Source organism: Polyergus mexicanus, unplaced genomic scaffold (assembly GCF_030449975.1).
Source record: "Polyergus mexicanus isolate NDT 795.1 unplaced genomic scaffold, iyPolMexi1.0 SCAF_14, whole genome shotgun sequence".
Classification (NCBI taxonomy): Eukaryota; Metazoa; Arthropoda; class Insecta; order Hymenoptera; family Formicidae; genus Polyergus; species Polyergus mexicanus.
The window spans coordinates 300800-320317 of record NW_027223334.1 but is presented as its reverse complement, the minus strand read 5'-3'; the positions used below and the strand labels follow the sequence as shown (position 1 = coordinate 320317).

Here is a 19518-nt window from a genome sequence, read left to right as displayed (position 1 = left end):
GACATTTGCATCTCTTTTGCGTAAACATATTATTACTTTATTAGTCAGCACTGCCTAATTTTCACGCGAGGCACGGTGTATACTGTAATTGCTCTGATTGCCTTTGTAATGCGAATCTACTTGTATCTACATGCCATTTTAATCAAACACGAATACGCGGAGTGTTAATGCACTTTGCTCGGGCGCCTTTCGAAGTAAAATTTCATATAAGGATTAATTTAAGCCGGTTGCCGATTCGCGCAATTTTCCACGAAACTATTCGATATAGCGAATGATCTTTATTCCTTTTTGCACGGTACCGCAAAAAAAGCGAGGCAGCATGAGATACCTACATATAAAAAGGAAAAGATACATAGAATTATACTACTAGAAACTTAGGGATTACAAAACGCTATGCGCCATTTAATACGCGTTGCGTATTATGCATTACATACATACACGCATTACACGTATCGTTTCTTCTTCTATAATACAATATAAGTCAGGAGATTGTGTAATATGTCTCCTATTAGACAAAATATATAGATATAGGTAGCGTGTATATATACATAGCGCAAGCTTCGTGCAAACTGGCGATAAGAGTATCTCGAAAGTAGTTATATATTTATATAAAGCGCGTAGAATGCAACATATTCAGTTGGAAAAAAAAAAAGTTCTCTACTCGCATATGTATATACATATATAGTAAGCCCTCGTTGTTGGTTATTCCAATAGTTTGACTGATTTTTAATGAGCCCGAGATGATAAGTGCCAATCGTAGTAACTGCACAAAACGGTACTATTGTAGTTGCTTGTTTGTATTGTTACTTTTGTGCGTTTACGATATGTAGTTGCTACAAACGTAAAGAAGCGAAATAATACACGATCGTTTTGTCACTCAATGAGCAAACACAACGAGATCTTATTGTATTATTTGGGCTTGCGTATATAGGCCCCGTAATAATATCTATAGATAGATTATCTATACTGCAAATCCAACGCGCTGTGAGAAAGAAATACTCTTGTTTCTCTATTACGTTACTCGCGTGTTATGCATATACTTGAAGCGGAAATTCTTTGCGAACTGCTTACAAAATTTCGCGTCGAAGCTTTCCTTCCCTTTTTATAAATTTCTTTTATTTTTTATCGCGGACAGAATTGAAAACAACACGCACGCACGCACGCACGCACAAACACATATACACACATACACGCAACACGTGTAATTGTGTTTGCGATTTACAGACGTGGACTGACAAAAAGTTACTAATATACGTGATTTTATACAAGAATGTATATCTTTTTTTACATGTCTATATATAATATATGTAATGTATTTTATCTTTTATACGCATATATTTTTGCGTATCACATACTATATCTATCTATCTCATCTCATCACGCGCGAGAGAATAGTGCAGTTGGAGAAAACGTGGTTTCTCTTCTCGATAATTTACATTTACATAATATTCTATCTCTCTTATACACACTTATATATATATTCACGCATTATATCGACGACCAATTATCACGAATGAGAGAGAGAGAGAGAGAGAGAGAGAAAGAGAGACAGAAACAGAGATGAATTCGCGCAGCGGAGTAAAAAAAGTGCTTTCTTCAAAAGACGATCTTTCAAATTTTGTATAAATTTATTATACAATATTATATGTATACACTCTATCTTCCCCTAATATATAATTATATTATATCGTTACACGCGTGCAGAACTGCATATATCTGCAACTCTATATATGTATATACACGTTCCGTTTGCGCGGGAAAACGGCAATTATTATGAAAGTTTCGTCACGATACCTTGCCCAAATCTATCTTATAATACGAGCGAGCTCGTCGCAAGCGATCGACAGTGACCGTTTCTTACCTAGTTGCGCTTTAATTCGGCGAGAATTAATCGAGAACAATCGCACAACAGCGATACGCTGAACGAATGAACAGAAACCGCCATTGTCATTGTGCGAGGAGGAAAAAAAAAGCCCGTGGGCGATATTAATCTTATATGTGATTCTACATTAAACGAAATTGTAAGCAAAAGTCAACTCTATCGCTATTTTAACTTTCAGAGTTTAATAAAACGTTTTCACTAACAGCAAACACAAAGGGAGGTTTCGTTGTGAATCCCGTGAATAATTTCCATTTATTAAAAGAACGTCCAAACTATTTATCCGAATTTATAATTTGATTTTAATTTTGAATATATATATACACACAGTTTCTCTTGTTTTTGGGTATATTTATATATGCATATGTGTAGCGTATTTATAGGATTGGGAAATTTTGACAAATTAGTCGCATTCCAGATTCAATTCGATTCATGTTGATAGAAATTAAGAAATTGTAAATTTATACGTCAGATCGCTCTCGATGAGAGAGGCGAGCTTGAATTGGTTTGTTTTGAAAACGTCAAAGACGTCATCTCAAAAAGGAATAAATGGGACGCGCACGCGCGCGTTCGACGCACCAGGTGGTCGTCGATGGTCGACGATACTTTTAGCACAAGCCTGGTGGGCGGTAGGGTGGCTGTAGGGTGGTTTATCGACCAGGATACGAGTCTCAAAAGGTTCAGTAGTCGTGGGACCACCACCCCGTCAAAACGAGCTTTTGTCGAACGCGAGCTTCGCGGACGCTTCGCAGTGCTCCCATTTTTCTCTTTTCCCCTGTCCCCCTTTCTCTTTCTCAGCTTTTCGTCCTTTCGCCCGCTGTCTCTCTTTTCCGCTTTCTTCATACTTTGTACGGCCGTATAAATAAAGTACGTCGCAGATCAGGGGGATTCCATATATCTCACGATTGAGCGTTCAGCTAACGAAGTAAGTCCAACACACGCGATAAGTATGAGACGAGATGAATCTCTCGAATCTGTAACGAGCCATTGATTTTATTTCCTTCGCTCGTGAATAAATTTCGAAAATTCGTCGTCTTTAATCATGCATATTTCATATAATAGCTGTTGAGCATCCGCATTACTTTAATTTTCGTAATAGAAAGTAGATACGTCACAGACGCAATGTTTCCATCAATTACGCGCTATAAACGATTTGTCCTACGATTTTTTATTAATTTAAGTTCTAACTGGTGCAAAAAAGAAAAGTATTTATGCATGCATGTATGTAAGCAAATATATCACCCTTTATTATTTTCTTAGGATGAATAAATACGGGGCAACTAGAGACTTATCGTGGATGAACATCATACTTTTCTTTTTCTGTTTTACATTCAATATTATATATATATATGTATATTATATATATATATGTGTGTGTGTGTGTGTGTGTAACTTAAATTTATTATTTATAAGAAAACTTTCCAAAGCGCATAGAGTTTAAGTTTATCTAGATTTGGAAGATACCTCTTTTAATTTATTCAAGGATAGAGATTCCCGATATAGAATACCTGGTTCGGTGGTTGAAAGCTTATCGGCGAAGCGTGAAATTTCCCTTGGATGTTAAATGTGCAATGGTGACCCATTTATCGATTTTCCAAGATTTTAGTGCAACATCGTATCTCCAACATTGTTCGCGTTACCTAAGGCGTTTCAAGTCTCCATTAAACGAAAATAGAATACGAATATCGATATCCGAAGAGAGAATTCGACAAATCAAGTTTGCAAAATTGGCGCTCGTAAAATAAAACATCGCGCAACTTGAGTCGCGTATAGTTATATTTCAATGAGATATATACGCGATATACATGAGATACTCGAGCGATACTCATCATCTGCGACAGTCGACAAATATTGATATCGCCTCTCGTCATTGATTCTCTCTCTCTCTCTCTCTCTCTTTTAGGCCAGCGTGTCTAAAGCTAATGAAATCGCGATAGGAATAAACGCACGCGGCCATATGGCGTGCACCAACCTCGATTATCGGAAACTGTTATAGCTATTTTTCTGGAGCACCGCCAAACGCGCGGGATATCAACGGTAACAAGCACGACCCAAGGCAGCGGCACGAGTCAATGCACGAAAAGTGTAGGTCGTTGGCATAAATTTTAAATACATTCCGTTTTCTCGAAAAGAGCTCGATTCCCCGGATTCACGTCTTTACGAAAGACATTTTCTACAGAAAATAATTATTATTGGAAGAATGGCGAATTTTGGAGAGCATAGAGAAGTAAAGTATCTGGTTATTTCTCTTTTCTAAATTTAAAATCTGACGAAGATATCTCGCTAGATACTGCCTTTTGATCGTTGCCTAACGTACAATAGAATTATTCGCGAGTTGGTACCTTCCAGGGTAAACCACCTCGATGTAGCATTGCCTCAAGCTAAACTCGCGCTACAAATTCGAATATCGAGAGATGCGCCGTGTCATTAATATTCTCTTTTTCCTCCTCTACGTATCTTTTTTCAAGATTTTGGCAGAAATCCAGGCTGCAAGACAGCATAATACTAGTTGCACATTCATTTGCGCGCCTATAACTGGCCTACTCTCTTCGATGCACGTGGAGTTGCAACCATGACATCGAGGAATCAGGCCACTGTTCCACTTTGCGTCTTTCTAAAGCGATAAAGGTTGTTCCGTTTATTATGCACACAGTTGGCGCGATTCGACATTGCGAAATTCTCGGCTTTTCCGCAAATCATTATACAGATGAACCTTAGATGCCCCATTAATAACAATTTTAATCGTATTAAAATCGTTGGTCGCGCCAAATTATACGAGGGGACATGTGACATGTTTTTCCGCTAATTCTCGTTCCTCGTAAACGTTATCGCGCGACATCATATTTATCTTTAACGCGATCGAATCTAATGCAAATTTTGGATTACAAAAAGAGAGAGAGAGAGAGAGTCTACTGTCGTGCGACATGGACGGTTTTTTAGCGGTGCAGCCTGCACCCCGCGCTGGCTTCGGTTGTTCGATAATCGAGGTACAAAGGCCATCGCCCCCGAGAACATATCTAGGCCACCGACACCACCGACCGTTTGCCACAGTAATCGCCTTCACCATTGCACATTCGACTGTAAAACACGCCGAGGAAACGACTACGCGATATAATTTGATACGAAAAATAGTTTGAGTCATGTGCCCGTAAAATTTAGTAGGCTTTTTGTACGATGTAACGACACAGTCATATAAACTTTATTACAATGATATATAGTTATAATTCGATTCTTGTGCTACGAGCATCATAATTTTTCGTTCCAACGTTTTGACATAATTTTTTTCTGTCTCATTTTTGCAAATGATGATATCAATAATAAATTAAATGCGTTTATCCTTATCAGGATGATTACGGCGTTACCGGTACCTTCGGTGAAGGTCTTTCACAAGACCTACTACCAGGAGAAAGGGTTGCGGATAGGGAATAGCCAGCCGGGAAGTCCATTAGCGGAGAGCGAGGCGGTACTGGCCATGATAGACAAAGAACCGCCAGAATACTATTTTTGCGGAAAGGTAATAAGAGCTTTCGACTTTTCGATACGATCGCTTGGTGTTGAACAAGCTGCTGAACTTGCATCCTAAGTGACAAAAAAAATCCTCTCTCCTCTAATAATAAATTATTCCAGGTAAATTCCCTGTACGTCGTCGTCGGCTCGCTGTTGCTGGGAGCGGTGGTGCTGGTTGTCGGTCTGGTTCAACTCGCTCCGGGTGCGGAAGCCGCGCAAAACTCGGCGGCACTGATCGCCGCCGGTAGTGGCCTCCTCATGATAGGATTGTTTCTCGTCCCGTTGAGAGCCGTGTGCATCAGAAAGCAGAGCGCGGCGCAAAAGGACGGCACTCATCAGCGGAGCGTCACCAGCATAGATATGCTGTTGGCTCAACACAGGTAAAAAAACGATCGATCGATTTTCCTCGAAACTTTCACCCGATATCGCACAATTGGATGTTGGGCGATATTACACGCGGATCGATATTTGCTATTTTCTTCTTTTTTTCTCCAAGAGATGTACAATTTTTTCCTTTCGTGCCCATCGTTGTCCGTATCGAGTTTCAAAGTTCCATACAAAAAGTTCTATAAAAAAAAATTATATAGCCATTATTATCATTCAAAGAGTAAAAATATTTTGATAAAATATTCTCTAATTCTATAATTTGCGCTTAACATTAAAAAAAAAATTTGTTCTCGAGTCGCGCGAATAATTATTCAGTCATAATTTGGCTGGAGATGTACAAGAGTCCATTCTATCGTATTTTTCTATGACTCTTGAGATTCGCTTGTATTTGATCCCTCGCGCTCCATCATCGTCCGTTGATCGTATCGACAGGGATTTCACGGTCCTGACGCCCGACGAACTCGAGGATCTCGTGGGCCGGTCGACGTCCAACAACCTGGAGAGCAAGCCTCTGAAACAAGGTCACAATACCTAGGTACTGCCTGCCTCGAGGAAGGTATTACCTTCCGCGTCAACCGCGTCTCCGTCGTGCACGAGTACCACGCCATCGTCCGTCACGTCGTCAGGACCAAGTTCCTCCATTCTGTACACGCATCGTTACGATACGCGCGAGCATAGTTTGGTTTAATCAATGTGTGCACTCGCTACATTATTTCCGAATAGAGCCCTCACGCATTTTCTAACGGTGCAAGATTGGGAAGCGAAACGGGAGCTCTTTTGAGCTCCAAGATTGCGACTAGTAGCACGACTCGTCGCAACGTAAGAAAGTGGTCGCGAGATACACACCTACGCTACATCATATTCGAAAAATTCTCCGACACGGTAATCACTGCTTCTTTCTCGAGACTCTTCGTTTCTCTTGACTTTTTCATTCGCGTTTGTCACGTTGAAAGATGATGGCGCCCCCGAACGTTAATTCGAACGCATTTGACATTTCTTTATACGTGTGAATGACAGTAAATAGAGGAATCTAAACGAGTTATTTGAGACATTCGACATTCACGTATTGTTTCTTGCTCGCTGATCTTATGGTCTTAAAGCTAAATTGCGATACGTAATGGCAGAGGGTGTGTATTCTTAATTACGTTATTACAGTTGATGATACATCAGTCGGTCGTACGACACGGACGAGTTATAAAATGATTAGACTCGCACGCTAATTGCATGCAACGAGATATATGCATGAAAAAATATCACAGAGATATTTATTGCGAAAAATAAAGCCGGCATAGGCGACAAATCTCATAGCAAAAACATAATACGTAGCGCAATCTTTATTCGTATTTCGAAGAAAAGCTCAAGCACGATAGCTTGGAATGAACTAGCGCCCCCACGCGAGTAATTTGCGGAAAAGAGAAGAGTTTAAGTTTAAATCAAGTTCTGGCAGGGCCAAATTTAGAATCTCGAAAGAGGGACAATCGTGCAAAGCATGCATTTTATGCATTGATAAAAGCTGAACAATCACATAATATATTTCACGAAATAACTTGTCCCCCCCCCCCCTCTATCTTATATGCAACTGTAGAAACTTTTCTTGATTTTCTAAAGATTCTTATTTTGTGCGATTCCCATTTTATCCACCCTCACTTCCCCCGATTGTCCCTCGCACTCTTTAAATCCGGTCCCCTCCCGGACGATTTTTCTAAATTTTTTATAGATTTTTTTAAACGCGAATATATAAAGGTTCCGCGTGGTTATCGCGCTTTCTTCATCGTTGCATCAATTAAATTTCTTTTCCAATATTTTCATTATCTTTTATCGAGCTAAATTATATATGAAACGAATTTATAATTACGCACGTACAATATAAATCAGAAAACAGAAGTTCTCTCTTTAAAATAAATTAAAAAAAAAAAAAAAAAAAAAAAAAAAAAAGTGATTAAAGCAATATTTAAAGCACGCAGAAATGATTATTTGTATTGTATTTCCAATCGAATGTGTGGCGTTTGAAGAATCAGAAATCTTTTATATCACTATGCACTTTCAATTCTCAGATTCAAAATGCAATTATCAAAGACAACAAGTTGTACTTTGTCCGTGTTGTAATACCATAGAAATTTTATCGACATCTTTTCGTGTTACAGATTGTTAAGAGAGATATACTTTAACGTTGGAGGCACAATCTTTTTTACTATATATAAATATGTAGTAACGAACGTTACTTTCTCAAAGACTAAATTGTGTTCAATTTATGGATGAATTAATGAGTCTGATGAACCGAGCAACTTTCTCGTGTATCTCTATTGTGAGTTATTTAAATAAAGATATATAAATTCGCGTGATATATCACCTACGTATAGATAAGATTCGGAAATCTTCCTCGAAAATTGTTCCCCGCAGGACGATAAAAAGAAATAAGAGGATAAAAGAAATGACACGCGTAGAAGACTTTGTCATATGTAAATTTTACGAATATTTCTTTGTCAAATTATTAAAAACGCGCACTCATCGTGTGCGATGATAGGATGACACAGAATGACGAAAGACACGCGAGTATGTATAGCCTTATCGATAGGACGCGTATAATGTCAAGATCGTGTGGAATGGAAGGGTAAAACGGTATATTACGTTAGACCGAATGAGTAACGACGAACCTCACGCGCAAATGAAACATACCGAGATCAATACGATATGCTTGTATAGAGTGGCGTGCAAAGAGCGAGAATCGGCAAAGTGAGTGTGTGCCCGATTTGGGTTTTAGTTAAAGTCCTTTAGCGAGAATCTGAGCGCCAGGCGCAATTAGCTCTCACCTTCGAAACTTCCGAGTTCTAATTATGAAACGAGGCCTTGATTTAAATTCTCGCTCAAACAAGGTCGAAACCGAAAAGCTTCGTCGTGATTGCCGATTTTCACCTTTTCCACGATTCGCAGCTTAATTATATACAAATCATAATTAAACGCTTAGGATAGATGTCAGAGTATCGGGTCGATGTTTTCGTTGGAAAAGTAAAATGATCGAAACTTGATATTTGTCCATCGTATCGATCTTCTTTCGATCTCGTCATCTAATTTACAGATTCTTTAAATTCGAGAATTTTCTTATTTCGCGGATGCGAACAAGCGAGATACATGTAGTCTTAGCAAAGTAACATTAATTAGCGATTAAGTTTACGCGCAAGTGTAATCGCCTAATGTAGAAACATAAATCAAAACGCTAGAAGGCTAATAATAATAATAAGTGACTCTGATCGCATGATTTATCCACTATGTACGCTAGAAAGGATATCGTTCTTAGTTTTTATCCCTAATCTGTAAATTATTCGCAAAATATCGATATTTCCATAAAATAAGCAAACTTTTGGATACGTATTCATAGATTTGACCTAAAACGCCAATCTCACTACTGTTTAATGTTTAATAAATATAAAACTGGCAAATTATTATTTTTTTTGTTGTCCAGCAAAATATACGTACACATGCGTATCTATAAAAATCGTAATTAAATATTGATTAGATTTTTACGTCGTTTAAATCAGCAAGTAGAGATATTTATTTCTAGCGAACAACAAGCTTTGAAGAGGAAACATATCTATCGAGTCGGCTATATGAGTAGAGATATATTTTTATTGTCATTAGTGGATATACGTGAAAGAAGGAGAATAGCGATTAAGGAAAAATAACTGTCCACATATTAGCCATATGCTGGGAGGCTTGCATTTGTCGTGAGATTCCTATTGAATGTTTGCCTTAATTTCAGAGATAATGGTATCGTTGAACGTGAATGATAAATTCTATTTACGGAAAGATTCTAGTTACAAAGAGGAAAGCGCGATTAATATTTTAAAAATATTCTTAAATTTACGCAAATATTTTTAAATTTAACTTTATGCAGTTCTTGTAAACAGGAAACAAAGGAGATCGGCGCATTTCCGCTGATAGATATAATTTGCCGCGGTAGGTTTTTTAACATAACTTTAAGGCGAGTGCAACAAGGAAATAATCATCGATAATAACGCGAATATGATAACGTACGTATGGAATTGCTATTAAGCGTGAGACATTCACATTTAATATAGCGCGCGTACAATATTAAAAATTATAATTAAGAAAAGGAATTGAAAATTATTCCACGGATTATATTACATGTTATATGCGCGAATTATATTACGGATATTAAACGTTATAAACATGACGATTCCTTGTTGTACGAAAGAATTGGACATAATCTTAAGAGATTCAACGCACAGAATTAGCCGTAAGCATTTTTATAATGATGTTCTATATATATTAATATTATTATTACTATACTATACTATACTATTAGGTGTACAACTTTGCTTTCGCCGTTTTCCTATAGATGGCTTTAGCGGTAAGTAGTGGTCGAAATAAATAGATCATAGACGTCACGCGATAAACTTGGGCATCTGTCAGCATAACTCCATAGAAACATTAGTCGATTTGTGTCTGCGTCATAAAGTTATTCTCGATTGAAAATGTCAGTTTACGAGCCAAATTCTCGTCATTTGCGGGAGGTTTTAATTTTCTGCTTCAATATGAAGAAATCTGCAGCTTAGGCTCATCGAATGCTCTCAAATACTTATGGCGAAGCCGCTATTAGTGAAAGAACGTGTCGTGAGTGGTTTCGACGCTTCAAGAACGGTGATTTTCACATCGAAGACCGGTATAGCGGTGGAAGAGAGAAGGTTTTCGAAGATGCAGAATTGGAGGCATTACTTAATGAAGACTCGAGTCAAAGTCAAAAAGAATTGGCACGATCATTGGGAGTGGACAATACTTTGAATCGTAAATGTATAACCAGTTTTTTACAATAAAGCCTCGAATATCGGAAAAAAACGGCGGAAGCAAAGTTGTACACCTAATACTACTGCTACTATTACTACTCTACTATTATTACAGTTATATTACTACCCATCAAAGATAGCCCGATTTACTTGTGATCCAGCCGCGAATCGGCCGGCAGAAGTGTTCTTCGTACATGTTGGAATCATCGTCATAGGGGATTGGATAGTAATATGTCTAGCCTTGTATATACGAAAGTTTGTAATGATGAAAAAGGAAAAATTTGATCGCGCGGGATGGTAATATATAAATATATCGATTTCGATACGACTTGTCGATCTGCAATTTTTAATTAAAAACGTAAAGCAGATTATATCACGCGATGTAATCCTAAGATGCATATCGTATTTCGTGAATCTTGATGAAAAAACTCGTCAGCTGTGTGTGATTGCAGCATTTTTTTATATTTTTTAATACATTTTACAAACATAAATTCTCTATAATGTTATTGATATTTTTTTATTATACGTATAATATCATCTATTATATTAAATAGCTTGAATGGAAAAATTTCTTTCAACTAAAATTTTTGCAATTACGTGTACTTGAAAAAAAAAAAAAGAAAGAAAAAATTTCTACGCTCTTTTAGTTCAAGTCCCAATGATATCAAGTTTCCAGCGATATCTTATGCATACATAACATATATAAATATTAGTCGAAATATATGCTGCAACCACAATTTATTTTGCATCATACGAAAAAAAATCTCTATAATCGTGATGCATATGAATGCATTATTTAATACATTACGATATCATAGTATGTATAATATCGAGAAAGTTTTACCGATAAGCTCTTAAACTTAAAATTGTAGGATATAAGTAAGGGGAATGTTATATCGCAAAGCGTTCGCGATGACGCGGCCATCATTGTTGAGGCTGGTCATCTTAGAATGATAAAAAAAGAAATGCGCATTATTATTTTATTCCGTGCTTCTTTTGTTGCGTAACCATATAATAATTTCACCGTATAAAATTTTATTGATCGATGATAATGATATCGAGGACGCAGTGTACGTCATAATACGTATTCGAGATACAGGGATTTTGCGGATATTTGAAAAAAAAAAGAAAAAAAAGAAAAAAATCGTACCCCCGATCCCTTCTGTCACTGCCAAAAATTAATTATAATGCGACATATATAAAACGCGAGAGAATGTGGAAGCAATCGCGAGAGTGTCGGCTAATAATGCGGCTGCGTATAATTAAACCTCAACAATATGTTCCGCCATTGTGAACATGTCGGAGACGTTCTGCGTAACCATTTATTGGGAACATTCTGACTTGCTTAAAAGTTTCGTTGATCCGTATATTTTGCAAGCAAAGATTATAAGATAATAGCAGTAAATAAATAAATATTACTTCTATACGATACTTTACTTATTGTGCAGTCATTATTCATAATATGTCAGACAAAAGAAAGAAAAAATATTTAAAAAGTTTTAAAAAGTGCAATACTTAAAATTTGTCATTTCTTACTCAATTATTATCTTCTCTCCCGAAGCGCTATGTCAAAATTTCAGTTTTCAGACTTAAAATACTTACAAACGCGAATTTTATTTAGCGTTTCATCGCGTTCACTTTGTTATATTATCCCGATACTGTGCCCCAATATTTGAGTATTAAAATTTTTGAAAAATCGTCAAATATCAAGAGTATATACCTACAGTCGATCAAGTAATTACAAATTAAAACCTCGTTGACAATTTATCGACATTGGTATCTAACAAAGCGTCGATAATTTTGAAAACTAGTTTCTCGAGGATCGATAAGTTACCAAAAATCTTTGATTTTTCGAAAATATAGTAAACATAGCCAGAATATATATTAAAAAATTTTAATTTCTTCATAAATGGAAAAGTCAGTAGCACATCAGATTTTTATTTTCAAATATTGGAATTGTTTGTAACTGATTTTTAACGATTATGTTAGTTAATGCATTAACTAAAAAACTAAAGGATTTAATGCTTCAACTTGCAACTCAAAAGTTAAATTAATCTTATTAAAGAAATTTGGAGAAACAGCTTTAAGACAATAATTAGATTAAAATGTATCTGCGATTTATATTTGATATTGATTTCCTGTTTAGTTTATTGTAAATGTTCTATTTTATTATATTAAAGCTGGGATGTTAAGGAATATGTATGTTCAAATAACTAGTGTTTCTTTTATGTCGATACACATGTATCAGATTAGATTGGCAATTTTTTAATAAATTTTTTCTCTTCTCTTTCTCTCGATTGCTTTTTAAAATCATGCACATTATTTTCTTCCACAATACTGATAATATTAAATTATCAATATATATATATCATAATCTATCATAGAAACATAATATATAATGTATACTTTTAATAATTATTAGAGAGATAGCTATGGGTTTATATATATATATATATAATTGTAATATTAAAATACATACATTTTTTCAACGACAATATGTTGGCACTGTCACTTTGGGACGTTTCTTTGATTCCATTTCTGAAAAAAATTCTTTGATGTCTTCTTCACGTACAACTTTTTTATTTTCCGCAAACTTTTGTAGATATTGCATGAGTCGTTCTTTCATATTGTTGTATTCTAAAAATAATGACACACAGTTTATTATTAGCAGAATACAATATATATGTATTCTATATTGCTTTTAAAAATTTATCCAATAGAATAATTTGAATTTTATTTTACCTTCAATCGCTGTCAACTTTTGTACATGTCCCATGCTTGCAAGAGCTTTCATACCTTTCTCATATTGCGATTCTTGCTTATTCATCTTGCCTGCTTCCTCATACGCTTGTACACTATCTTTTGGATCGAGTAAAAATGCAATGCCTTTTGCATTATACAACTAAAAAAAAATATAATAAAAGTTTATCGCGAAAAGAATGTACAAATCCTTGAAATTTAATTTATTTATAAAGAGAGAGAGAGAGAGAGGGGGGGGGGAGGAGAGAGAGAGAGAGAGAGAGAGAGAGAGAGAGAGAGAGAGAGAGAGAGAGAGAGAGAGAGAGAGAGAGAGAGGGAGGGAAAGAAAATATACAATAAAACATTCAATATCTCACCGATTTGCATTCTTCACAAGTGCATAATGCGGCTCTCCAGCCTTCTATCCAAAAACAGCTTCCTTTAACGTTAGCACAATTATGTTTTGGCATTTGACATCCTTCTGACAATTGATTGACTTCTATTTCTTCATTGTTCTCAGATACATCAGATTTTACATCTGATTTTCTCGAGACTTATAATCAAAGTACATATTAATAAATATATTATTAAGGCAACAATTTCATATTTCTAATAATTCAAATATCTAACCTGCATATTTTGACGCATATTTCCATAGAAAATTGTGTTGTTTCATACAACCCGCACAAATCATTTCGTCGTATGCATTATCCGCAGGTATACCATTGTCACATTCTAGATGCTAAGGGCAACAATTGTTAGATGCATTAATTTTATTTATCATCACATATATATATATTTACCTTCAAATGATACCAATCTTCGCATATTGTACATTGGAACATGTCATCTTCATCGCCTTCAGGATCAGGATACGGTCTCGCGCAAGTGCAATAAACTCCATCAAAATTTTGATTATATTTATTTTCTGTATTAATAGAAGACTTCAGCTAGAAGGAACAATAAGCGATAATTAAGCATAACGCAATATAATTTTATACACATTAAAATATACAAAATATTATACACGAAAGATTCAATACCTTCTCCAAATTACATTGTTTGCCATCAAACTTGGAATTTCCACAGTCGCATCTGAAATGTCGCTTTGTATACAGTTCCACAAGTTCGTGCCCTTCGTGACAATGAAAACTACACGCCAAGCAAACGGCGGCTCGAATTTTGTTCGAACAACATGTTTTACACGCGTACAATGCTTGTCTTATATATCCCTGCGTATAATTATTCGTTTAAATAACGTAACAATGTTAATCAATAATGGATGATCGTAGAACGACGCTGGACAAAAATAGAATGGCACATTTATACAAGATATTGAAAAATGTGTCAACCTTGTTATAAGTACAATTCTGGTCATCGGAGGCGCCCAAGACCGCGTATGCGTCTTCCTCGAGCTGATTCTCTACTTGGAGAACATCGAGCATAGTAACGGAGTTGTCGTCTTCTATCGATTCGGCCAATTTGTCAGACATGTTATCGATTTCACGTTGTAATCAACGGAAAAGAGCGATATATAACAAAAATTCACCGCGACTTTATTTTAGAATAAATAAAAACTCGATTCTCCAATTCAGGTGTCAAGTATAAAAGGTTAAGAGCAAACTACGCGTCCAAAGGATCGGCGGTAGCGCGCTTGGCATGCATTTTATCAGCGCATCGATAATCAATCAATCACCAAATAATTTTTTTCCGTCAATACTGCACGTTTGCTCCTTTCAATCCTGCACCATTGCAACAATCTACGTTTCGCGATTTTGACGAAATATCCTTGATATTACAACATTGTCAAAAGCGTTACACGGCAGCGAGACCAGCGAGAGACGCATAAAATTCAAACCGTTCAGAAAACACGGCAGGTCGATCCGATTGGCTATCGTAGAACGAATTTAATTGGCGGATCCACAAGTATATAAACCGGTAGATCCACAAGTATAAACCAATCACCGGGGCGTTAAGTAGTCGATCGCTGTGTATTGCGAATGGAGCCATTGATAGGTTATGTAGTAGCGAGAGAGAGAGAGGAATACATTTGAAAATTTCACGTTTTCTCTTAAATATTTGCAGAAGAGATGAATTATACAAGTACGCACGCTAATCGATTAAATTCCTTGGGCGATTTGCAATGGCTAGAAAATTGTAGCTGACGATTCGAATGTAACATCTTATCCGCTGCTAGCCGGCCGGAACCATCTCGAGCGTGTGCGATTTTCCCGCGTACTATCAGTCAGTCAGTCAGTCAGTCAAGCATGAGCGCCGCTCGCCGCTCGCCGCTCGTCGCTCGCCGCTCGCCGCACGCCGCACGCAAGAGAAGCCGTTCGCCGTTCTTCGGATAGTGAATGCAAATGGCTGTCACGATCACGGTGTACGTGAGTATGTCGTCTCCCGTTCCCGCGTGTCCGATACGAGCGTGCATAAAATCATCGAGTACGATCGATATGTGATGATCGGCGCGTCGGATCGTTGGAATATTGAAAAAAAGTATAAGTTTCGTAAGCGCGACGTAAAGACGTGTGAAATTAGAGTATAAAAGATAGTGTACGGCCGCACGCGGGAAATCGCTCGTAACGGAGGGACTCCGGTAACCGCGTTGGTGACGAGTAAACGCGCGTTATCGTATATGTGTGATGAATCGATAGTGATTCCACGATTCCAGAATTCGAAAGAGATCAACGTTAGATGGTTGTCGGGATTTTTCTCGATAATAATAATTACTTAAGTATATATATATATATATATATATATGTATATATATATATATATATATATATCGACGAGGGCAGGTATAAATAACGATTTATTTCATGCGTTATCTACCGTATGCAATCTTTCCAAGTAAGTATGTTCTTTAAATCCCATCGCGCACCGCGTGATTATGAATAGAAGCCGAATCTGTAACATAATAAATTTTTTTCTCTTATACATTGTATACACAAGCGGCTAAATAATGATTTGACTATACCTTATTCTCTATATATCAATTTTTACATTTAATGCTTTTTAAAATTTTTACTCGCATATGTTGTAGATGTAAATGTCTTTATTTTATTTTATTTTACGTATATAAATATGACATTTGAATTTAATTTCTTCGTAATTTGGTTCATTAATGCCATCAATCGAGAGCATAACGGTAGAGCTGCGTATCCAAAATTGTATTTTTTGTTTAATTTAATATTTTATTCTAGGTGCGTCTGTGTGATTGTTAAATAATAAGGAGAGAAAATTCAAACGATATACTAAAATGCCCGCAGTCAGTATCTGTGATCCTATTGCGGCTAGGCTCCATTGCGCTTTGAACGGTAATTCTTCCAAAGCCACAGACGATTTGTCCATTGAATTAGTCGGCAATGCTTCACGAATTATGCAAACGGAAATTCGTTACGAAGAATTAAAAGATTATCAAGCGACAAATCAGGTGCAAGCTAACTGCAATATTTTTCTCAATTTATCCGAGAATTTGGAGGAAAGCAAAGTCAAGGATGGCACAAGTTATAAGAAAAAGATTGATGCGAATAAAGGACCAGTTTTACCAGAACCAGTCGTCACTTTGTATTCTCCCAAGAAAGTTCAGCTGGGATGGAAAGGCACATTTCCAGTTGGAGCAGGCATGTATAATATCGGGAATACATGTTACCTGAATAGTACTCTTCAAGCATTATTTCATGTTCCGGCTCTCGTCAACTGGTTATTATCAGATCCGCATCATAATTCCAAGATGGAACAAAATGGTAATTTTTTTTACTATCGTATCATGTATTTCACTTATATCTCATGCTTTTCAAAACACAGTATAAAGTTATAATGGCATAGTATGGTGTTTTGATAATAGGATAATTTTAGATGGAAATGGAGAATGCCTTACGTGCGCGGTGGCTAAGACGCTACAATTCACTCATCAGAAATCTGGGGGTGCGATCAAGCCATTTTATATTTTTAATAAACTAAAGCGTAAGTATTTCCTTCACTAATTTTGTCAAATATGTGCGTAGATAAATATTATAACAGATATCACATTTTCAGTCATTTGTCGAACTATGGTGCCTGGACAACAAGAAGATGCTCACGAATTTCTACGTTATTTATTGGAAGGGATGGAACGTACGTATTTAAATAGGCATAAAGCGACTAAATTGGATAGCTATTCTAAAGAAACGACACCTATTAATCAAATATTTGGCGGTTATATACGTACTGAAGTAAAGTGCCTGCAATGTCAACATGTATCTACCACGTTTCAACATTTTCAGGTAAGATGAAATTCTTGTATAAAACTGTAGTAAAAGCACGAATTCTTGTTCATATAATGTTTCTATTTGTAAATAATTGTATAAATTCTAAAACAGGATTTGCTTGTGGATATACGTAAGGCGAATACATTGGACGAAGCGTTAAATAGTTACTTCAGTAGAGAACAATTGGATAATAACGATTATAAATGTGAAGCTTGTAAGAGAAGAGTTCCTGCCACCAAACAATTCGCATTGGAGCGCCCACCAAAAGTGTTATGTGTACAATTGAAGCGATTTAGCGTTTTAGGAGGAAAAATATCTAGACACATCGGTTTTAAACAAACTATAGATATGGGCCCATATTTGTGGAGAGAACCGGGAGAATCTCCCAGACAGCTTACCTACAAACTCATGTCGATGGTGACGCACATGGGTCCCTCTGTAAATTGTGGTCATTATACGGCGATCGCACAAGTATCGAGCGGTCAATATTATTCTTTCGATGACTGCTGCGTTCGTCCAATAAGCCTTAATAATGTTTTAAGTACAAACGCGTACATTATGATCTTCGAGATGGAAAATTACGGTCAGAATTCGCCATCGACAAAAGTGAACGGTACGACATCCGTAAAGAGCATCGTGTCGACTGCGCCAGTATCCAATTCTATAATAAATAAATCCATCGCGTTAAAAGCATCAACATCTGCAGGATGTTCGAACGAAAGCGAATCGTCAAACAACCATGATGAATCGAGCAGATCGCGGCCATTGATCGGTCCGCAGTTGCCGCCGCAAAGAAATGGCGTTGAATTGAACCTTCCTCTAAAAAAATCCAGCGACACCGATAATATAAAGTCATCGCAGAAAATGCAGGATAAGTCACAGCCGAGATTAGTGATGCATATTAAAAATGGGAAAGTTTTAAATGGTAACAGTTTAGTGCCCTATGATGTAGATCCCACTTCCAGTGAAGAAGAGGATAGTTGTCCTGTCGGGACGGAGATTCTGAAAAATCAAATGTCAAATAATACCGTATCCCGAATTAATATTACAAATGGTGTGCCAAAATGTGTCATTACGAAAGACGGATTAAAAACCGTCTCGAACTCTAAAGAAGTACAGAAGACTACCAACTCTAAAAGTAATGGTATATCGACAATGACGCCGCAAGCTACTATTGTACAATGTACGAAAACGCAAAATGGATCTAATAGCAGTAATGGCCGAATAAGTTTATTAAAACATCAAAATGGAAGAATGGAAACAAACGGTCAGTCGGAACAACGCGACAAGGATACATGGCGTCAGTCTGCCGCCAGAACTAAAAACGGACAGGAAGAGAATGTGCCTACGAAGGCTACGAGTAGCAACATCAAGGGTTGGCAAATTCCCAAGGATACATTTTCTTCCACATTCAACGGATCCAATGGATGGACTGATAATGGGTAAATCTATTTACACGAAATTTACATAATACAATGAGAAAAATAATGCAATATATAGAGAAATAAGATTCTAATATATCTATTCTAGGGAAGACGCCAAGGTCAATCAAGGTAATACAACACCGAATGCCGCAGCTGTGCGAGATTTTAATGGTACCAACCGTTCGGACACCGTTTCACATTTATTGAAAATGTCGCATCGTGGATATGGCAGTACTTCCGGTAAGCATGTCATAAAATTTAATTGTAAAATAATAAAATTTAAATATTAAAAGATCAACAATTACAAATTTGTGAATCTTTGTGAATTTCTAGTAACGAACTGGAATGGCAGTAGAACACAGCTAGATCGTGATGTCGATAACGATAGACGGGACGAACGTAAACGTCATTTTAATGCGGACGACGAAGAAATGGATAGGGGTCGCGTAAAGAAAGTCAAGGATCATTCGAGTCGTCGATCGTATAATGAGAGATCTAATAGTACTCTGCGTTGATACCACTGCTTA

The 19518-nt window shown here is 36.7% G+C and overlaps 3 protein-coding genes across 5 annotated transcripts; 2 read left to right on the top strand and 1 right to left on the bottom strand.

Moving 5' to 3' along the window:
• The first annotated feature begins 2546 nt into the window (after positions 1-2546).
• Positions 2547-7696, top strand: LOC138939212 (uncharacterized). 2 transcript variants are annotated; one of them, XM_070306834.1, is made up of 4 exons: positions 2547-2804; positions 5225-5393; positions 5507-5766; positions 6150-6257. In XM_070306834.1, exons 2-4 carry the CDS (start codon positions 5226-5228, stop codon positions 6163-6165), a joined length of 444 nt encoding a protein of 147 aa, XP_070162935.1. In that variant the 5' UTR covers positions 2547-2804; position 5225; the 3' UTR covers positions 6166-6257. The 2 variants fall into 2 exon arrangements, with proteins under 2 accessions (XP_070162935.1, XP_070162934.1); XM_070306833.1 differs by having other exon boundaries at positions 2551-2804; positions 6206-7696.
• On the bottom strand, positions 3255-15555 carry LOC138939208 (putative E3 ubiquitin-protein ligase UBR7). Of its 2 annotated transcripts, none has more exons than XM_070306825.1 (8): positions 14667-15555; positions 14358-14546; positions 14118-14264; positions 13945-14056; positions 13692-13867; positions 13318-13477; positions 13055-13212; positions 3255-5952 (listed from the first exon to the last, which is right to left on the bottom strand). In XM_070306825.1, the coding sequence occupies exons 1-7, from the start codon at positions 14805-14807 to the stop codon at positions 13061-13063; spliced, it is 1077 nt and encodes a 358-aa protein (XP_070162926.1). In that variant the 5' UTR covers positions 14808-15555; the 3' UTR covers positions 3255-5952; positions 13055-13060. The 2 variants fall into 2 exon arrangements, with proteins under 2 accessions (XP_070162926.1, XP_070162925.1); XM_070306824.1 differs by lacking the exon at positions 3255-5952 and adding an exon at positions 12802-12950.
• A 17-nt stretch (positions 15556-15572) lies between these two features.
• Positions 15573-19506, top strand: Scny (ubiquitin specific peptidase 36). The gene is made up of 7 exons (XM_070307340.1): positions 15573-16014; positions 16521-17063; positions 17176-17283; positions 17356-17582; positions 17679-19009; positions 19098-19231; positions 19325-19506. The coding sequence occupies exons 2-7, from the start codon at positions 16577-16579 to the stop codon at positions 19504-19506; spliced, it is 2469 nt and encodes an 822-aa protein (XP_070163441.1). The 5' UTR covers positions 15573-16014; positions 16521-16576.
• Positions 19507-19518: the final 12 nt, after the last annotated feature.

Coding starts and splice junctions, on each gene's coding strand:
- LOC138939212 (XM_070306833.1), top strand. CDS start 5,226: ATGATTACGGCGTTACCGGTACCTTCGGTGAAGGTCTTTCACAAGACC. Junction 5,394..5,506: donor AATACTATTTTTGCGGAAAG/GTAATAAGAGCT, acceptor AAATTATTCCAG/GTAAATTCCCTGTACGTCGT. Junction 5,767..6,205: donor ATGCTGTTGGCTCAACACAG/GTAAAAAAACGA, acceptor TCGTATCGACAG/GGATTTCACGGTCCTGACGC.
- LOC138939208 (XM_070306825.1), bottom strand. CDS start 14,807: ATGTCTGACAAATTGGCCGAATCGATAGAAGACGACAACTCCGTTACT. Junction 13,868..13,944: donor ATATGCGTCAAAATATGCAG/GTTAGATATTTG, acceptor TTTGATTATAAG/TCTCGAGAAAATCAGATGTA. Junction 13,213..13,317: donor AAAGTTGACAGCGATTGAAG/GTAAAATAAAAT, acceptor CATTATTTTTAG/AATACAACAATATGAAAGAA.
- Scny (XM_070307340.1), top strand. CDS start 16,577: ATGCCCGCAGTCAGTATCTGTGATCCTATTGCGGCTAGGCTCCATTGC. Junction 17,064..17,175: donor TTCCAAGATGGAACAAAATG/GTAATTTTTTTT, acceptor GGATAATTTTAG/ATGGAAATGGAGAATGCCTT. Junction 17,284..17,355: donor TATTTTTAATAAACTAAAGC/GTAAGTATTTCC, acceptor TCACATTTTCAG/TCATTTGTCGAACTATGGTG.